The 19,239-nt window shown below is 42.2% G+C and overlaps 1 protein-coding gene across 3 annotated transcripts in view; it reads left to right on the plus strand.

The window, feature by feature from the left end:
* The first annotated feature begins 274 nt into the window (after nucleotides 1–274).
* The window catches only part of ITGB1 (integrin subunit beta 1), a 43,466-nt gene continuing 24,501 nt past the window's right edge, over nucleotides 275–19,239 (plus strand). For 2 of the 3 annotated variants that reach the window (XM_048292996.1, XM_048293047.1), the window contains exon 1: nucleotides 7,234–7,290. In XM_048292996.1, the coding sequence (XP_048148953.1) occupies nucleotides 7,249–7,290 (42 nt within the window). In that variant the 5' untranslated portion in view covers nucleotides 7,234–7,248. Of the gene's footprint in view, nucleotides 607–7,233; nucleotides 7,291–19,239 lie in introns of those variants that run through there. The other variant, XM_048293172.1, reaches the window with a different exon arrangement.

The following is a 19,239-nucleotide window of genomic DNA, read 5'->3' on the forward strand; positions in this document are numbered from 1 at the left end:
CCAGCAAGAGGGACGGGCGATCCCCCTCTGCCCAGATCCCCCGCTGTCTCCGTGCGTGGAACCGGGCAGCTGCTCCCCTCCAGTGACAGGAACAGGACAAGGCGCAGCTCTGGAAAAGGGCTCGAGCAGCCTTTCGCTACCGGCGGGAGCGAGGCGGCCGAAGCCCCGGCCCCAGCGCCCGGCCCGGCCCCGGGGCTGCGGCGCTGGTGCTCGGCGGCCGGGGCGCTGGCAAACCCCGCCAAATAAGGCGCTGGCGGGCGGCACGGATGGAAGCGGGAGAAAAGCGGGCACCGAGCCCCGCCTCGAGCACAGCTCTCCCGTCCCTGCCGCCGCGCCGCAGACGCCTCCCCGGCCCGCTTGACGGCAGCGGGGAAGAATGTGTTTCCGGGGCGGGTAAAGCGGCGGAGTGCGGACCTCCCCTCCCCTCCCCCGCGGGCCGGGCTCCCGCAGCAGCTCGGAGCAGGCGGCGGCGGCGGGCAGCCAGTGAGGAGCGAGCCCGGGCGTCCCGCCGCGCCCAGCCCAGCCCAGCCCAGGACGCCGGGGCAGAGGGAGCCGCAGCGAGCCGGGCGGGCCGGAGCGCGCCCGCTGCCCGCAGCCATGGCCGAGGTAACGGAAGGACGGGCGGGGGTCGCAGCTGGCCGGGAGCGAGATGAGCGGTGCCTGTGGCCGCCCTGGGGCTTAGTGCTTCGGGCGGGCTCCGGCGGGTGGTGCGGGGCTGCGAGCGCCGCTTCCCGCGGCCGGGCGCTGCCGCCGCCCCGTGTGCGGGTCCCTCGGCGCCGGTCCCGGGCGGAGGAGGGGGCGCCGCCGTGCCCGCCCGGCGCTGTGGGCGGGAAGGTGTCGGGCCCAGCCTGCGGCTTCCTGTGGTGGCGGGACGGCGGCCTCGGGCCTCCCGTGCCGCCGGGTCCGGCCGGGCCTTTGTCCGCTCGGGGCCGGGCAGCGCCCCGAGCCCTCCTTTCCGAGAGGGACGGAGCCTGTGCCGGTGCCGTGCCGTGTGCCGGCCGCCGCCTCCCGCTGGCGGTGCCCGGGGAAGGGGCAGCACTCGGCTGGGAAAGTTTCGGGCGGCTTCCTGGGAGTGCGGGCGAGGGTGGGCGTCCGGAGGGGAAGGTGCCTTCTGCGGGAAGCGGGCGTTGGAGTTACAGGAATGGGAACGAAAGGAGTGAGGCAGTGCAGGAACTTGAGTACCCAGGGTTTTGACCTGCACATGTCTGGAGAAAGAAGGCACTGAGAGGGGGGGTATGTGCGGTTTGAATGACGGGATGGTCGCAGTGCAGCATTTGACTGCTCGATCCGTCCAAACTGGCTCTGAGCCTCTATAGCTTGCTATAAACTTGTGTCGCGATGGAAGTGAGAATGTGAGGCCTCTATGCCATGTCCCGCATGGGACTTCTGAAAAATCTTACAGCAGTAGCTCAGTGCTTTGTCTCCTGTTACTGCCTTCATATACTGGTGGTTAGAAGGAAACATGAAGCGATGGGAAATTCATTCTGACTCACTGTTTAGGCCCATGTCCGATGTCTTTATCTTATAGAATAAGTATCTGACTGCCTGTTAGACTCATCAGGTAGTCTTTGTGACTATTTATGAAAAAAAGTTGAAAAGCATTTATGTTTGCATCTTCATTTGTCCTTAATAGAATACAACAGTCCATTCGTGCCAACACATGTGCACATAGCTGTTGGGTGAAAATGTTGACTTTTCTGGTAGATTTGCCATTGCTGCTACAGTCCTGTTCATGCCAAGATACACAAACCTTTAGGAGTAAGGATTGTCTCCATTTAGATTAGTGGAACCACTCATGGCTAATGTTACTTGTGTGCTAAGGTGTTGAAATGAAGCAGGACTTTATCTATGTGGAAATAGATTTAAATAACTTGTATTCCTGGCGCACAGATCATTTGGTAGGTGATGGTGGTAGCATAAGAAAAAGTAGTTTTGAGAAATGAGACAACGTGGTAGTGAGGGGGTTTTGTTGTTCTTGGTTGTTTGTATGGGGGTTTTTTAAGAAGTATTACACTACTAGAAAGATGTAAATTAGACTAAAACAAGACTAAGAGTAGCAAAGACATTCATTGTCCACATCCATCCCAGTGATGAAACCAATGATTCATTCTCCTGTCACAAAAAATATTACTTGCCTCTGGCAAATGATTAAGTAGCATTTTGCAAGCTTGCCTAAGGCTGTATTTATAAGGGTTACAAAAACAGTGAGCCATTGGCAATACGTTGGCAAGACAAGACAAGTTTAAGATGTGAACACCTTCAACTTTTGTCCTTTTCAAAGATGTTTCAGCTGAAAGGTGAAAAGCTGACAGGCATGCATAATCTTACCTTAATCAAAGTTGGAGCTGGTAAGTGGTGTATCTGTTTGCCAGCCACAGGATAAATGAACCATATTTATTTCAAAATGAAATGTCAGCAGGTAAAGCTCTGGTGTTCTTTGTGGGTGCAACCAGGGAGCTCATTCTGCTCTCTGTGTTCAGTTGTCTGATCTGTGCCATGTTCCCAGTAAAGCCCACCTTTGCAAAGGACTAATTTGGAGGGATGCTTGTTTCTCTAAGAATATGCATGAAGTTCTGATGGGAGTGCAGAATTTTAATGTTTTGTCTTGAGTGTTTTAAATGACTCAAGTTCTTAGCCTTATACCACTTCCTTTGGGAAGTGATTCCCAAAGCTGAAAAAAACCTGACTGAGAACTTTTCCTGCTGTTCTTTTTTCCTGATTCATTATTTCATTCCTCTCTCTAAACGATCTTCTCTATAGCTCTAGTTGGGTAGCTCTGCTATAGTTCAGATTTGAAAAAAAGCTTGTTTGCTATAGCAGCAGCTCAGGAAGTAGATAACTTGAGTAGCAGAAAGGCAAACGTGGGGAGAGCCGTGCACACATGGGGTGGACACGTGCTGTGGCCTCCCTTGCCCTGAGTATTATTCCCTCGCTGCTGCTGGTATGAGTGCCCATCAGTTTTTTGTAAATTGTTGTCCTGCCTGCCTTTCCACCCAGTCTTGATTTAGTTGAGTGATGTGATGCACACTTAGCTTGTGGTTCTCCCAGCCTCTCATCAGTCTGCTACAGCCTTGGTGGTTGGCTGCAGCTCTTGGTACTGCTGCCTTCAGAAACAAGGTACTGCGGTTGTGATTGCTCAACAGGCTATTAAGTACCTTCTCTTGATGGGACCCTTTTAGTAAGCCATCAGCAAGGGCTGTAGTTCTGCAACGGGCTCCTTTTCCAATGGACAGACATGCGGATTCCCTGTTGTTCCCCTCCTGCACGTGGTCCAGCGGCCTGGGTTTCTTCAGTGTGGACCTGCTCGTGGTGCCTCGTGCAGCATTTGCTTGCACTGTTGCACGGGAGGTGGATGTGTGAGCTGTGCTACCTTCTCTGGTAGGTCTCCCCACGTGGTGTGGGGAGTGGGTTTTGTGGAGGAAGGCTGGATGCAGCTTGCTGGCCATTGGTACAGCTGACCTTCCTCTTCCTCCTCATTCATTTTCAAATGTTTTTTGTAAGACAGACTATTGTAATCAGTGAGACATTGCACAAATTAAGTTAAATCAGTATTAATCACTAGCTGTAAAATTGCTCATGCCACCTTACGTGGCACTTGGAAAATATATTGATTAGATAGATCCAGAAAAAATAGAACCCATGCTTTAGAGTAGCAGAGCCTATTCCGTCTCCTTTGCTTTTCTGGAACTTCAAGTGATTTATTTTTTCTAACTTTTTTTTTAGGATGGCCAATCCCCTCAGCATCCTTTTAATTCTTAGGAGCTGCCGTCAGGCCTCTGAGAGGGAATCCTTGTTGGGAGTGCCTTTTTTTTCTTATTTCTTGCTTTGCCTTTTAAGCTGCTTCTATTGATAGAGCTCATAAAGCAATTACATAAATTAAATCAATCTTAAAAATGTAATTAAGGCAATATGTAGTTAGATTTATTTTGGAAGTGTCATTAAAAAGTACTTGCCAGTATGTGTACTATTCCCCTATGACTAAATTTTTAAGTCAGCTGCTATACTGTGTGCCCAGTAGAAAATTTCCTGTCTCCCAGCAGCAGAGAACTCAAGAGTTCAGTTTGTTTTCCTGCCTCTCATTGCCCGTCTGTCTTTACATTGCTGATTCTACAAATTGTTTCACTTGCCCCACTCGTGTTGCTTTGAATATGTTCTAACAGCCGCGTTCTCGCTGTCAGTTCTAGTGTTGCTGGTTAGAGACTCAAGATTTCTCAGGCTTCTGCTCTGGCGTAGGTGTGCAGGGATGTTTTTTAGACAAACACATCTCAAAGCTGTACACGACAATAAGTTTTTGTTGTAGGGGAGAGTTAGCTGTTTTTTCTGAAGAGGATGTTTGTTTGCTTTTCAAGAGGGAGATGGTATCACAGATCTGTGAACAAATGAATAGATGAACAAATTCTGCAGCTCTGTCTCCTGGACAGATACTGACAATATCTGCATCTGATTTAATGCTCCTTTTGTGTCAGAAAACTAAAATTTGTTGGATTGTTCTAATGCTGATGAATACTGTTATTTATGGTGGCAGATGCGTTCTCCTTTTTTCTGTGTAGTTCCTCCTTGCTCTTCTCTGCTCTGTGGTGTATTGCGTTGCCAACTTTCTAAAAAGGATGATGTTTCTTGTCATTCGGTAACCACAGGGGACCACAATATTGACCAGTATCTGTCAGTTTTTGTGGTTGTGGAGTTTCTGGGGTAGCCTACAAAGCCATTTTTGTGTTTACCCACAAATGGGAAGACAAATTCTATTTCTTTTTTTTCCTTTTCTTTTCTAATTTGTCCTGCATAGGTGTGGTCCAGTAACTTAAACTCCTAAAACCATAAGTCAGAATAAATTTATGAGAAGACTTTTTCTCTGAACTTTTTTCTCTCCCACCATGTGGATTATTAGTGTAAGTACCAGTAAAAAGTATAGACAGCTTCACTGTAAGAAATTGTTGTATGCTTTAGCTGCGTGAGTTTGTAGCCCAATTCAAGACACATGTAAGCTTGCTGAACAGCTTCTATTGGGAATGTTACACAGAAAATGAAAATTCTGACTTCTGTGAATGAAAAATGAGACATTAGGCACCTTATTCATCACTAAATAATATGATTGCTTTTTTCAGAACTAAGGGTTCTCTCTTTAGCAGATTGTTGTTATTAAACATCCTGTATTTTTGTAATAACCACCTTATCTTACTTTCCTATTCACAGACTAATCAGAATGTTTAGTGGGATTCCTGGGCTATTGGATTCCGCCATTAATGGATTGGATATGTTCAGAGAGATGGTAAAGTCTCTCTAACAAAATTTGCATGTAACCAAGCACATGGAAGGGGAATTAGCTTGATGAGACTATAATATTAACGTTTTCTTTTGCAAAAGGTGGTAGAATTCCTACGTGTAGTTATCTTTGGGGTGTCACTGAGCAGAGACTATTAAATACATTAGTGATTTTTTTTTTGCTATATCTTTCTCATTTCTCTTTACAGTCAGCTGCAAAATGGGTTATGAAACATACCTTCTGTCTTAAAAGCAGTTTCATGTGCCTTTTTTCTTTTCCAACAGCAAAAACAAATACCATTAGTATTCTTGTGGTTTTATTAGAGGGGAAAGTTTTGAGTAACAAAGCTGAGACTGGAATCTTAACTTTTGTTATTGCTAGTAAGAACTAAGAAAATACTGGTCTTTTCTCACCATCTTTTTCATTCCTTTCTTTCTACCGCAGAAGAACGTTTTGCAAATCTTTGTTAAATTAATGCATTTCTCACATTTTGTCAGCAAATCATTAGACTATAAAAGTCGCTTTCTCTAAAATTTTAATCTGTAATACCACGTTTAAGTGCAGATTCATCTTTATAACGCTCATAAACTACAACATATACAATATCTAATGCTGTTATTTTCTCCCCCAAATGATTGGCATCATATTGGTAATTCTCTTATTTCTCCTTCGTGTTTTGTATGAGATCACCTACTTATGCTTAACTTAGTCCTGATTTTTACTCACTTAGTTTTAACTTCTGCTCTTGTTACATTCTAGTGCAAAAGCAGGAAGAAGGGCTGTTGTTTGTATGAATTCTTGTTGTTTTAAACTATTAATTTCTCTGCAGTATTTACACTACAAAGAAGTACTTGCATGTAGTTAATTTTGTGTTATAGCTATTCATAAAAATTTTTTTAACTTTATAGATGTACAAGTAAAAGCACTGTTGATGTGGAAGCTGAATGGAAAAAGAGAAATCTTTCTTCTTTTCTCATCCTTTATGGTGGTATGAAAAACAGTAATTATATATTGGGCTGAACCGAAACACTGAATTTATCTTCATTCAAAGATGACTGATTTGTGGTTATTTAAAAGAGAAGAAAAATAATTGTATTAGATTAATTTAGGAGGAGTCAGTATTTCACTTAGGAAATGGTGATGAGTCAAAGGTAGTATCTTGGATATCAATGCATACTTGGTCTCTGAAAAAGAAACCTGAGACTGGGATGTGTAGTTTGGCATAATCTTGCCCTTGAAATAAATACTGAGATAAGGACGTGTCCATTCTGCAAGGGGGAAAGGGGGATAAGCTGTCATTCGGGTGTTTCTTAATTTTCTTTGGTGGAATTGTAGTTTAATGTGTCTTAACATGGTGCTAACCTTGGGCAGTGGCACCAAGAGTCACATCTGCCCCTTGTGCAGGAAGCTGCTCTACGAGGCCATCTCATCTGTCCTCATCTGCTCTTGTGGGGCTGGGTGCTTGTAGGCTGGCAAGACCTGCTGGGAATGATCTTCCACAAAGCAGAAGATGCTCTCCCAGTGAGCTGCAGGGTAACCAGTGTCCAGGACCATATTGGGGACCACAGGAGGTCATTTGAAGGACCTGGCATTCTAGTAGCTTGGCCAGCATCCTGTGCAAATTCAGCTGCTTAAGAATTAAATTGGCAACATCCAAGCTCTGCCTAGACCTTCAGCTGTCTGGTTTTCCAGATCTCGGGTAAAGAGGTTTTGTATAAAGATGAGTACAACAAAGAGGAAGGCCTGTTTCTGAAGTGTAGATAAATACAAAGAACATAATCTTTTTGGTATTAAATAAAAGCATTCTCCCAGGTGTCAAAAGATGACATATTTTAGTAGTTGGTTATCGATAACTTTGGAATAAATTTTGTATGGGAGTGACTTCTCATATTTCTACCACATCTTTGACAGTGGAGTGGCTGAAGGCTTTGTGCTTGTCCAGTCAGCAAGTGAAATGCTCCCTCTTCTGTTAATGAAAAAGAGAAATGAGGAAATCTTTGCTATCATCATCTGCAAGGTTGGCCAGGGTAAGCGAGGTTGATGTGCTGCCAATGTTCTGGCCAGGCTTTTTTCTTCTTACATTGATGTTTTATTTTCTTGTGTATTAGGAAATTAGTGGGCTTAGGATAAAGTCAGGAATTACCTTCTCAGAGGTTCCTTTTGTGCTTTTGCAAGATTGTATTTTGTGTATGCTATTGTGCTCACTTTGTGATGCTAGGTGGTGATTGTCCCAAAGCTGAAAGGCATGCTATAGCCCATCTGCATAAAATACAAGGCTTGACAGTTTTTGAATTATCAGTTTGCTTGTTTTGTGTCAGAATAGATTAGAAATCTGTCTTTCGGTTACATATGAATATAACTTATATACATTTCCAAAACATCTGAAAGTGTAACATTTTAGAAGATAACATTTGTTCTTTGCTTTTACTGTGCAGTTCAAAAATGGGGAGTGATTTTTTTGTGTTGTTTTTGTCACTTCTATGCAAATACAAATCAATGTGAGAAATAAGTGTACAAGAACATCAGTGTAATTTTTCCTGGGTGTGGACTTCAGCATAAAAAAGGAAACAGCAAATTTCCTTTTTTGGAAGAACATGCTGTGCATATCAGCTATAGGTTGTTAAAAATGCATAATAAAATCAATAAACAGCAATAAATATTTTTTCCTATGTATGTGTTATCTCCCTCCACTACACATGTTGTTTACATAACTTCAAAGGCTAGACTAAAATGTTATACAGCCATGTTACAGATATCTCATTTCAGTGAAAAACTCATCTTCAGCTTTAAGGAGTAACTATACTGTGTAAGATTGCTGCCAGCATTTTTACCACTGCCAGCTGACCAGTTTGGAGAGTGTTTGGATAGTAATAAAAGAGTTTGCACAGATACTGCCTCTTTTTGGTGCATAATTCACAATGCAGTTTCACTTTCTAGATTAATAATATCTGTATTTAAGATGATTAACCTTTGCTTGTAGCTGCAAGCAATTTTAATGCTGTCTCTGCAGAGTTTAAAAAAAAAAAAGCTCACTCATTAGTGATAACTCAAAACTCTGCAGCAGACAATTGATTTTCAAATTTACCTGAATTTCATATTTTGTAAAATGTTCCAGTGGCTTTTGAACCATGAATTCAACTAAAATTGTGTTTAATTTTCATAGGAATGTGGCTCTGCAGCAATTTATACCAGCTGTAGGTCTCAACTGTCCCTCCTGCTTGTAGCTGTGCTGTTTTGCCATTCTCCTTGCATCAGCAATGGAAGTTAAAGGGCTGTACATTGAGTTACTGAAATAACTGTTCTGGTTGAGAAGTAGCTTGGCAAAAAATGAATTTTCAGCTAGATCAGCTGTTGCAGCTGGGAGACCACATGCATTGCAAGGGACATGCTTTAGAGCCAGAGGAGGAACGGGAAAATGTGCAACTCATACCAAGAGCGTGTGGCACTGTGGTAGTCCGGAGGTAAGTTGGCATAAACTGCTGTGGAGCCTCACAGCATCTGCTCGTGCCTGCTTCAGTGCTCTTCTGACTTGAGTAATCCATCTCAACTTGCTAGATCAGGTGAGAAATCACTCAGGAAGGCGTTACTGCTCAGCTTGTTCCACTGGCTCAGCTAAGCGGTGAAAGTATCATCCACAGTTGGCACCAGAAAAATGAAGGGTGCAAAGTGGGGAATTTAAGGGTCTGGAGAAGTTGAGCTGTCTCCTGGGCTCACTAGTAGCAAACTGGTAGATGTACTTGGCTACTATGAGAAACCTCATCCTTTATTATCTTTTGCAGTGCTTTTAGAAGCAGCCTGTGGACTCCACGTTTAAAATCCTGCTCTGGAAAGCAGCAGAAGTGTATGAATAGGCAGATTGTTCAGGCCAGGAGTGCTTTTTAGGAAGTACTTTGTGATGAGTCTGGGTGGTTTTGATTTTTGTTTTTTTAAGTCTTTTAAGGCTGAAGTTATTTTTTTCCTGAGATTGGTGAGCTTTTTGCAAGTACTCGAACTTGTGTCAAAATCTGGATGAAGTCCACTGTTTGTTTCAGTTTGTGCTTCTGCCTAGCCAGTTACACTGCCATTGAATTAATAATCATCATTAGTTATGTACACAAAAATGTACCACAAACGTATGAAAGATTAAATATATATAGAATTAAATTATATTCAAGATCTCATCAATACAGATTTATAAGGCTGTATGTAGTTCTGTGGGATGACCAGTTTTTTATTATTTCTGCATGATCGTTTTTCTGGACACTTACCTGGCATTAAAAGAATGTTGAGGACGAGATTTGTTTCAGTACAAGTCTCATTCTAAATTGTGTTTGAATAGTGAATATATAGTGAGTATTTTTTAAAACTTGATGTTAAATATTTGAATACTATCTGTAAACATTATTTTATGTGCTTGCCATTCATATTCTGAATTAAAATATGAACAAACAACAACAGACCTAAAATCCTTCAGTATTTTGTTCTTTGCTTGTGTTAATTTTTTTGGCCAACTAATTTATTCTGATAACCTGTAAAAATAAAATCAGAACAGTTCTTCAAACTGGCTGGCTGTGTTATAGAGCATTTATAAACAATTTGTCCAAGATCAGCTTAGGATGACTGGCCCATGACAGCCTGAATTCAGGCTGGCTTAGCAGCAGAGAGCCCAGTGTAGTTTTGAAGGGCAGTCAGTTCATCAGCCACCTGCCCCTTCTTAGAAGCTGTTTCTTAAGCACTCGTCTGTCCTTGTGGAGGTCTGGTTTTCACTGAGGCTTACAGAAAGTGGCTTTTGACATGGAGGGGAAAGGGATATCTCAGGGTCCAAGCGGAGCTGACTTGGGGTAGAGGTTGGGGAGGTCCCTGAGGGGTAGAGCAGGATCAGAGGTTGCTTTTTTGGAGATGCTGCAGCACTGCTGATCCTTTCAGCTTTCATCTGGGTTTTGGCTGCTGAAACTGTACCCTGAGTGTTAATGATAGCTCCTGGTGGGTGAACTCTGCCATGTAATGACTGACGAGTTTCCGCTGAGTTTGCTCTTTGCGGTGTGCCAGCTGCTGGCTTCCTGCAGTACCTGCGGCAATAGCCAGCAACACATTTGCAATTGTTTTTTCTTAAAGAAATAGATAAGTGAGACATTGTATTAACTGACATTCTCTAGCTTTTTACTTAAGAACATACTTGCCTCTGTTCTGCTTTTCTTTTAATAGAAAAGCTTGGATTAAAGTAAGTTTATCCAGATGTTGTGACAGTCATGGAGGCAGTACAGCCTCGGAAGCATCATTTACAGTCAGCTGTGTAAGAGCTATATTTATATGCTTAACTAAACTTTCTATTTCCCCGTGTGGATAAACGTGAGGTTTAAGTTGCACAAAATTAAATAGTCTCTTTATGGGAGTAGTAAGTGGTGCAGAGTGTGCAGGAATTTAATACTACCCCATGGAACAGACCCCCATGTTTTCTAGAATGGCTTAAATCGTTATGTGGCATTCCTGATTGTCATCTGTCTGTGATGGAAATGCTAAACTTAGCCAAGAAGTCTTGTAGACTGGAAAGAACTATGTAAGCAAGTTAAATATTCAGTTCACACTTTCTCCCACCAAAAAAAAAAAAATGGTGTTACATTTAGACTAGAGAAGAAACTAAGTTATGGCAAAAACAACTGATGGTTCTAAAAGCATTTGAAAAGTACTGAAACAACAGATTTTTAAAATTCTGTTTAACTCACATTTGTGTGAAGAGATGCTTGTAATAATGAAAATACTGAAATATTTGTTACAGAAAAATGCTTACTGATAACAGTGAGATTGGGTACAGTGATAATTCTTACACATTTCTGGAGACAACGTGCTTTGAGTCAGTAAGGTTGCGGTGTACTTGAACTATTGGAAACTTATGTCTGAAGGAGCATAGAAAAGGGATATGTTTGACAGTGACAGTTTTAAGGGGAAAAAAATTACTTTTTTTATTGACACATGTCCACGTTGTACATTTATCCTTAAAGAGGAAGCTTTCTAGGTGTGCATGTACAGAGGTGCTGTAGATGCAGCAAACACTTTCAACTACGGTATCGGTAGCAATGGCCTTGGTGGGTTAGTGGTTTAGGCTTGGAGAGGTGCTGCCTCTGCAGGGTGCTTGCACACCAACATAAGCTGCACAGGAACAGGTTTTATTGTTTTGTCCTTTTCTAAAGTTCAAAGAGCTTCATAATGTCCTTGTAGGAATCCCAGGTTTCTGTGGGCAGGATGCACCAACATGGGACAGCACAACAGTTGGAGAAGTGTAGAATTTAGAGCAGGAAGTAGTTATAAACTGGATTTTCAGAGAAAGGTGTAAATGTTCTAGTTTAAACTAGGTGCTAATCAATACTTAAAGCACATTGCTGATGTTTTAATGAGATATAGCTGCAAGCCTCTCAGTGTTCTGCTGGAGAACATGCAGAGTTGTATTTCTCTCCTGATTTAGTGTTGAACATTAAGCACAATACACCTGTTTGTTAGCCTAGTTTTCCAAAACAGTTTTCCAAAACAGTTATCAGAGTTGACACTATAAATTGCAGTTTGTGGATAACTGCCTGGGAAAAATATTGAAATGAAAAGGAACATTTTCATGAGAAAGGGCAGCTGACTTGTCTCTTAAACAGTTTCCTATATGTGGTCATCATGCACAGGTTGCTTGTTCTCGTGAGCTGTGTCTCAGTACTACCTGCCTTTCAAGCATTCAGATGCTTTCCAAATCAGCTCCTAAACTGTGGAATCTTGGCTTCAAATTATGATTCAACAGGTCAAGAAGATGTTATACAAATAGTCTCTTTGTGTGCGTTATAACCGAGCCAGGGACAAGGATCAGTAATACAGCAAAGTAGTGTTCTCAAATGAATAATGACCTGTGGTATGGTAGTACTGTGAAGATCTAGTTATGAATTACAGACTGACTGTGCACAGCAGCGTGTACACACACTGGTTGAAAAAAGGTCCTTACTTCAAAATGGTGCTGACTAACCAGTGTTAGTCCTGCCTGCACCACAGTGCTCTCCAGAAGCATGAGAACAAAGGGAAGATTGATCAAGGTTGCACTTGGGGTTTCCTGACTAGAAAGCTGAAGGCTCTTTGTCAATAGCTGTATCGTCAAGTTGCCCCCGTGCATCTTTTTCCTATTTTTTCACCTTCTGTCACCGTCGTCAGCATGAAATTTGGACATGTGTGGGTTCTGAAATAGAAATATTTTATGAAAAGGCAAATCATGGTGTGTTTCTTGGACTGTCCTGTGCAGGGCCAGGAGCTGGACTTCAGTGATCCATGTGTGTCCATTCCATCTCAGAATATTCTGTGAATAAATTGAGTGGGCTTTAGCAGCACTAGCCTTCTTTACAGTTTGCTATGGCACTTGTTTTTGCTTGTGATGAGTATTATTTCGGTGTGCAGGCGATTGCAGGAGTTTGTCATTAAGAGAAATTATAAATAGATTTTTCTAGTGAAAACACTTAGAGAAATACAGTGAAACACATACATAAATACAATGAAGTAAGGCATGGTATGTAATTTACCCTGCCTTAATAAGTTTGCTGTGTTCCATAAAAGTCTACATTCCTTAGGCTTTTCCTGGCTTTCCAGAAGCTCCCTGGCTGCCTTTAGTTCCCTGTATTTAGGTCCTTGTATTCACTTTTAACTTAAGTCCCTCGAGAAGTCTGTATAGTTCAGATTGGTCAGGTCTGCAGTTAGAGAGGGATTTCAGCCCAGTGGGCACTGGTCAGAGTCATCATCCACGACACAGGAGGTTTGCAGTCAAGGCTCTCTTGTGTGTCTGAGTGGGAATATACATGTTGCCCTTCAGGGTAGAGCATTTGGTGAGAAAGAAATAACGGTCCTACTCCAAATCATGAACCCAGATCTCTGGTTTTTCTCATGGACAATACGCTGTAAATCTGTAAATATTACAGACAACAGTATCTGGAATCCCACATACCTTTTTATCTACCTCCTGCCATATGAGTCCTTCAGTGGGTAAACTAGAGACAAAACTGTGCCTTTTGTTCTGTGTAGCAGCTTTGGCTTAATTAAAGCTCTTACTAGTATATCCTATAGGATGATAGAGCATTCCTAGGAGATGGGAATGCAAACCCTTTGGGGCTGAGGAGGGACTGGAGCCCAGTTATCTTACTTCCTGTGTATGCCACAGTACTGTAAAATATCTGGGATCATTACCACCTTCTGTCATGTCCCAACTGGTTCTACTGCATTTTGTCTTTCTCAGTGTGGAGAGATGTCAGATAACAGGAAACCTTATCATCTGCAGTTGTTCTGAAATCGCTACCTGTATTTTTTCTGGTTATAGAGGAAAAGTATGTCTTCCATCAAGAAAAATCTTCCCCATCCCAATGCTCTGCAGCCAGGCACCTAAGTTGGGCAGATTTGTTTCCATTCCATAATTCAAATCAAAACCAAAAATACTTTGCATTAAAAAATACACAGTTGCTTTTCATTCCATTGTTTAGAACTGTCAGTAAGTTGAGAGCTCCTGTGAAACCCAGGAACAAATATCAGTAAATTCTATATAAAAGCAATAATACGGTCAAACCATGTGAGTCCTTGTGACGTTAGTGGTTCAGTCTTGAAGCAGCTGTGTCCTGTAGAAACTAACAAACACCCCATACTCTGGGGACACAAGATCATACCATGAACAGCCTTCCAGCTCTGTTCTCATGGGCTGTGGCCTCAGCCTGCTCATACTTGTACATGAACATTTTCATGTATTCAGCTGACAAGGCCATGTGATGTAGGTCCGCATGCTGGGATTTCAGCAAAAGACACAAGGTTAATTTAGAGCCTAACACCTACTGATTTTTCCTACTGCATTCAGTCCTTTTTGGTGAATTTTAAGTGACTTGATTTCTTGGGAAAGTTCTTAGAACTGTATGAATAAACTGTGGGTAGTAATGTAGTGTAACTCAGAGTCTTAGCAGTTGTGTTACTCTTCATGTTTGTCTACCTTACTGGGCATGGGAGCGGGGTGCAGTAATTTCCATGCCAGACTTGCAGAATTGTGATACCTTTTCTCATGTCTCAGACATGCAGAAATGTGTATTCTCATGTCTTTGTGGACTCCCAACCCTGCAGGGGAATCTTCTGAGCTAAGAGTGACATACACTAATTGTGGCAGGTAACCTTACAGAAACATACTGGAATGGAGGAGCTGGTCTCCCTAACCTAAGCAGAAAATCAGTTTCCTAGATTTTAACTCTCTTGTAATTGAAACTTAAGTCTCAACTGGTTTATGATATATTATTTTAATATGTGATGTCCTGCTAAAATTAAAACAGGACATGGAAGCAATTCTCATGAGTATTTGGAAGCTTGTTTTTACTTAACTTAGAAATAAGTGACAAATTAAATCCAATGAGAAATACTGTTGATTCTTCTATGCTGTAGCATCAGGGTAGCTGAAGTGGTTATGCCTTAAAGTTTTCTCAGGAAACATTTTGAGTAAGCAGTCTTAATGTGCTGAACTTCTTGTGTAAAAGTTATTTCAGTGCTAAAGAATTTTTTATTTTGCACTTCAGTCTGGGATAACATCCCATTCTTTCCTTATTACTGCACGCAGTTCAAAACCTGCTGCGTTAATGTCTGTGAAGTTGCCAGGGGCAGAAGGAACATCATGGTCTTGAGCCATGCTGTTGATAGATGTGTAGATAGATAGGCTGTTGAAGAAAGACTTACTTCTGGCATTCCCATTTGGACTGGTGTGCTGCAAAGTCCTGCTCTTGGGACTGCACTTCTGTTGTCCATCTTGACTTTTCCCATGAAATTCACTTTCCCTACATGGGGATGCTTTGCTAGCTCATCCCTGATGATGCAAGGTCAGGAGCTGGGCCTCTGTGATGGGCAGCCATCACAGGGCTGGTCTGCATCCAGGGAACAAATAGTTTTTTAGGGCTGAGTTAAGGATTGGGTTCTTTGATTAAAATTTTTCTGGCAATTCAACCACCACTGTTTACCCCAAATCTCTGCTTGTTTAGTGAGGAATGCATCATGTAGTTTCTTAATGGTGGTCCTGGAATTTACTGTGCAGTGTATTCCAACTATACTTCAGTATCACATTAACACTGATTAAGTAAATAAGATAACTGTGAAGGTCATAAATGAAGAATTACCAATTTAAGACTTGTGGGAAAATCTATACCACAGACATGGAAGTTTTAATCAAAAGTAACTCCTTTGTGTAAAACTTTTTTTGTACTGGTGTCTTACTCAGCAATATGCTTCTCTCAACATAGAACAGTAAGATACCGTTTTACCACTTTAATTTATAGTGAATTGCTTTTTTACAGTGAATAGTTGTATAAGCAGCTATGTTTAGAGTTGTTGCATATCCAGCTAAATTGGGGGTTGTAATTAATGACATCTGTTGTGTGAGTTTTGCTGTCAAGAGTATTTGCAGGTCATTGCTAGAGGTTTGTAATGTCTGTGTAATTGCTGTCCCATGTCACAAAGGTTGTTTGGTTTCGTCAGTCCCTTCTTTTCCCCCCACTTTTTTTTCAGAAATGTCAATGGGATTCATTTTGCTAGTCCATAAAATACACGCTGAAAAGTATGGCCCTCAGCTAATGCCAGGAAACCTTCTGGAGGGAGGGAAGAAGGAACTGTTTTAGCAGCGTAGCCATCAAGTCCTGAAACAGGCGTCTCCAGAGACTATTTCATTCTGCTTATTTTAGAAACGTGTCTCTTCCTGCTCCTTTTTTAACCAGAGCCTTCATGCCTGAGGGTGGGGGCTTGGCTGTGTGACCAGTGTAGTCCAGCACACAACCACGGACTGTGGCTGAGCAGCAGGAGCTTTTGCTTCCTTGCCCCCTCCAAGTTCTCTTTTTCTCCATCCTCATCTCACCACTTCTGCCACGCCAGGATAAGCTGTTTTGTACCCAGGTGGAAGAAACAAGACCCTTTCTGTGTTGGATTAGTTTCAGACAGACCTTTTCTTGCTCCAGCTCTCCTGGTGGCTACAGTAACACTGGTATCGGTCAAAAAGGAAATGAGTAAGAATAATCAGCCAGGAGGTTGATTAACAAGAGCAAATAATCAACAAGGAGCATGGGGCAGCTCTTTTAAGTGACTGTCCATCCTTGCACTGCATGAAAGTGGCTGTAAACATCAGCTCTAGGAGGAATCAATTCCATCCAGCATTTCTGAACTAAGATTTAAACCCATGAAAGCACAGCTCATGCAGAGGTGTCAGGCTGCGGGAAGCGTGAACACGAGTCCGAAAGTGTAAGCTGCGTATTCATTTCCAGATTTATAAGTGCAATTAGAGTGGTGTGTGGGGATATGAGTAAGTTGGCTGTCTGGATACTGCCTCAAAAAGTGGCGTGTGCACAACAGGTCAGCTCTTACTGCACACTGAAATGTTTCCCCTGTGGTCATTGTGTGTTTCAGTGGAAAGCTTTGCAGCAAGGCACAGTTCAGAATGCAGTAGGGGCAGATGCCATGTAGTGTTTTCCTTCGCTTGCCATCAGCTTGGTGGATACTGGATTACTGGGTCTGATGAGAAGCAGCTCAGCTGAGGGGCATAATACTGCAGCAACCTAACACGTTGTTGTTAATATTGCTTTAATATCTTTTTTCCTTGATCCCATTTGCCCTGTTAATTTTCTGCAGAGATGCTATTGCCATTCTAATAAATAAATCTATAAAGGCTTGAGTACTGTGGAGTGGTTAATTTCTAAATATCTTGATGATTAGCAGAATGTGAAGGTTCTAAATACTTAATTTGCAAATTCAAAATTCTATGGAAAAATAACCCTTTTTTCAATTGTCAGTTAATGAGTCTCTCATTTCAAAGTAAAAGCTCCAGAAATTTCCATCAAAGCTGATTTGATAAATAAAAAATTTTCTTCAAGCATTGCTGTTTGTCGAGACAGTTAGCAAAAAAAAACAACTTGGAAAGCATTGAATCCAAACATTCAAGGTTATGTCCATGTTTGTTTTCCTAAAATATTTAACAAAACTAGAGTATGGTTCACAAATATGCAGAAATAATTTTAAAATGAGTTTTTCAACAGCGCAGCATTTGCAGCCTTTTTAAAAGGATCCAAGTGGTGATTAAAGAAATATTAAAGAGATTTTGGTCTCTTGGCTTTGAGCTGCTTTTTTGCAGGAGAAAAAAACCCACCTTTTCAAGGATTCTGGAATATTTTTCAAGGATTTAGAAAGGGGAGAACAGGTATAATAGAAAATAGTTAAATGTTGCATAAAAATATTAATTTATTTCTTGTAACAATTGAGGTTTTTTTTCTGTTGCAGTCATCTGTGGTTGAACACTGACACGACATGTAGTTGTAGCTCCACCAAGGGTTTCCAAAGGCTTGCTTTGGCCATCTAGTGTACTCGGGAATTACTTGTTTGGGTTTATGCCCTCGCTGGAAAACCTGCGAGAGGGCAGTTCCCGGTGATGCTTGGGGACTTGCAGGGGAGTGCGTTTGGCGCTGCAGAGGCCGGCAGGAGGGTCGGAGGCTGAGGGTGTGTGCGTGGCTTTGCTTGCATTGGACAGCAGTCAGAACTGAATCCAAACTAGCAGCTCTCTGCTCGTGTTTTCCCAGCCCTCGGCAGCTGGGAAAGCTGTTAAGCTGCGGAGGTAAAGGAAGCGAGCTGAGCTGAGCTGAGCTGAGCTGTGTGCGTCGGAGGGCAGGCCTCGCTCCGGGAGAGGCATTGGCGCAGCCATATATGGAAAAGGACATTTTCCTTGTTAACTTTACCGGGAGGCTGTGCCCAGAGCTGCCTTCATCATGCGGATGCATTTCCACTGGAACGTTTCTCTTCCAAGTGGTCTTAATCATAGCTTAGCACTGTGTCACATCTTTGCTGACTTATTTATATAGTCCGTGAGGACTTGCTGTGCATCCACTTTCAGTCTGCCCTAAAAAGGTGAACTGTTTATGATTTTCTCATCTAGGCTGGCAGAAAAGATGGTATTCAACTGGTGCCAGTAGCTTGGCTTTTTTCTTACTGAAAAACCCACCCTGTTCTGGGCTGTACTAAAAGCAAAACTGCTTCTCAGGTAACAAAATACCCTTTCACTTGAGGGAAGCAAGGTTTACTGAACACTACATACCATAAAACCAGCAGAGAAGGAACCTAGAACTTGAGCAACCTGGTAAGACCTTGCTGTCCAGACTCCTACTTTGGTAGGTGAGCTCCTAACCATGTAACCACTGCCTTTCCAAGCCTTGATTCAGTCCCTTCATCTGTCTTCCACTTGCTCGCGTTCCTTGGGTCACCGTTCCCCTCTGATCACGGTTTGTGGTTGCACAGAATGAACTTAAGAGATCACTTATAGAGGGGCTTAATAAAAGAGTGTTTCTGGAAGAGAGTTTTTGTGAGTGAAGGACTGGTCACTTACAGCAATGTGCAGAGAGAAATTGGAGTTGCATATATGCAATAAGTAGTGTTCAAAAATTAAGTAAGATATGATTCACAGTTGAATTTTTTCCTCTTTTTTAACCAGTAATTTCTTATATGCTTATGCATAACATCTATCAAAGTAATTCAACAGCATATTCTCTTAATTCTCCTGTGTCTAAACTCCACTGCCTGTCCTCTCACCACAGCATCCACTGAAGAGTGAGCCAAAATGATTTATCAGAAAAATATGAGCCATATAATACTGTTGTTGGATACAATTTGTTAGCAAAGGGTTGGCTTCTGTTTGAAACTTTCCCCATAAGATTTTGGAGTAGCCATCCCTTCTCTGATAATTCTGGCTGGATGTGCAAACTAACAACTGTGTTTCAACCCCAGATCAGTGTGCAAAACCCAAAGCTCAACTGCTGTAGTAATTTGAGCATTGCTTACTTTGTTGATAATTTATGCAAAAAATAGTACATCTTCTAGAAAAATAACATGTTCGTTTTAGGAAATTCTGCCAGATTCACTTGTCCTTGGCTATGCTGCAAGATACTTGTTAGAACAAAAAGTTATAAAGAATACTTTTGTTTCCAGGATGACTTAAAAGG

Source organism: Corvus hawaiiensis, chromosome 1 (genome assembly GCF_020740725.1).
Source record: "Corvus hawaiiensis isolate bCorHaw1 chromosome 1, bCorHaw1.pri.cur, whole genome shotgun sequence".
Taxonomy (NCBI): domain Eukaryota; kingdom Metazoa; phylum Chordata; class Aves; order Passeriformes; family Corvidae; genus Corvus; species Corvus hawaiiensis.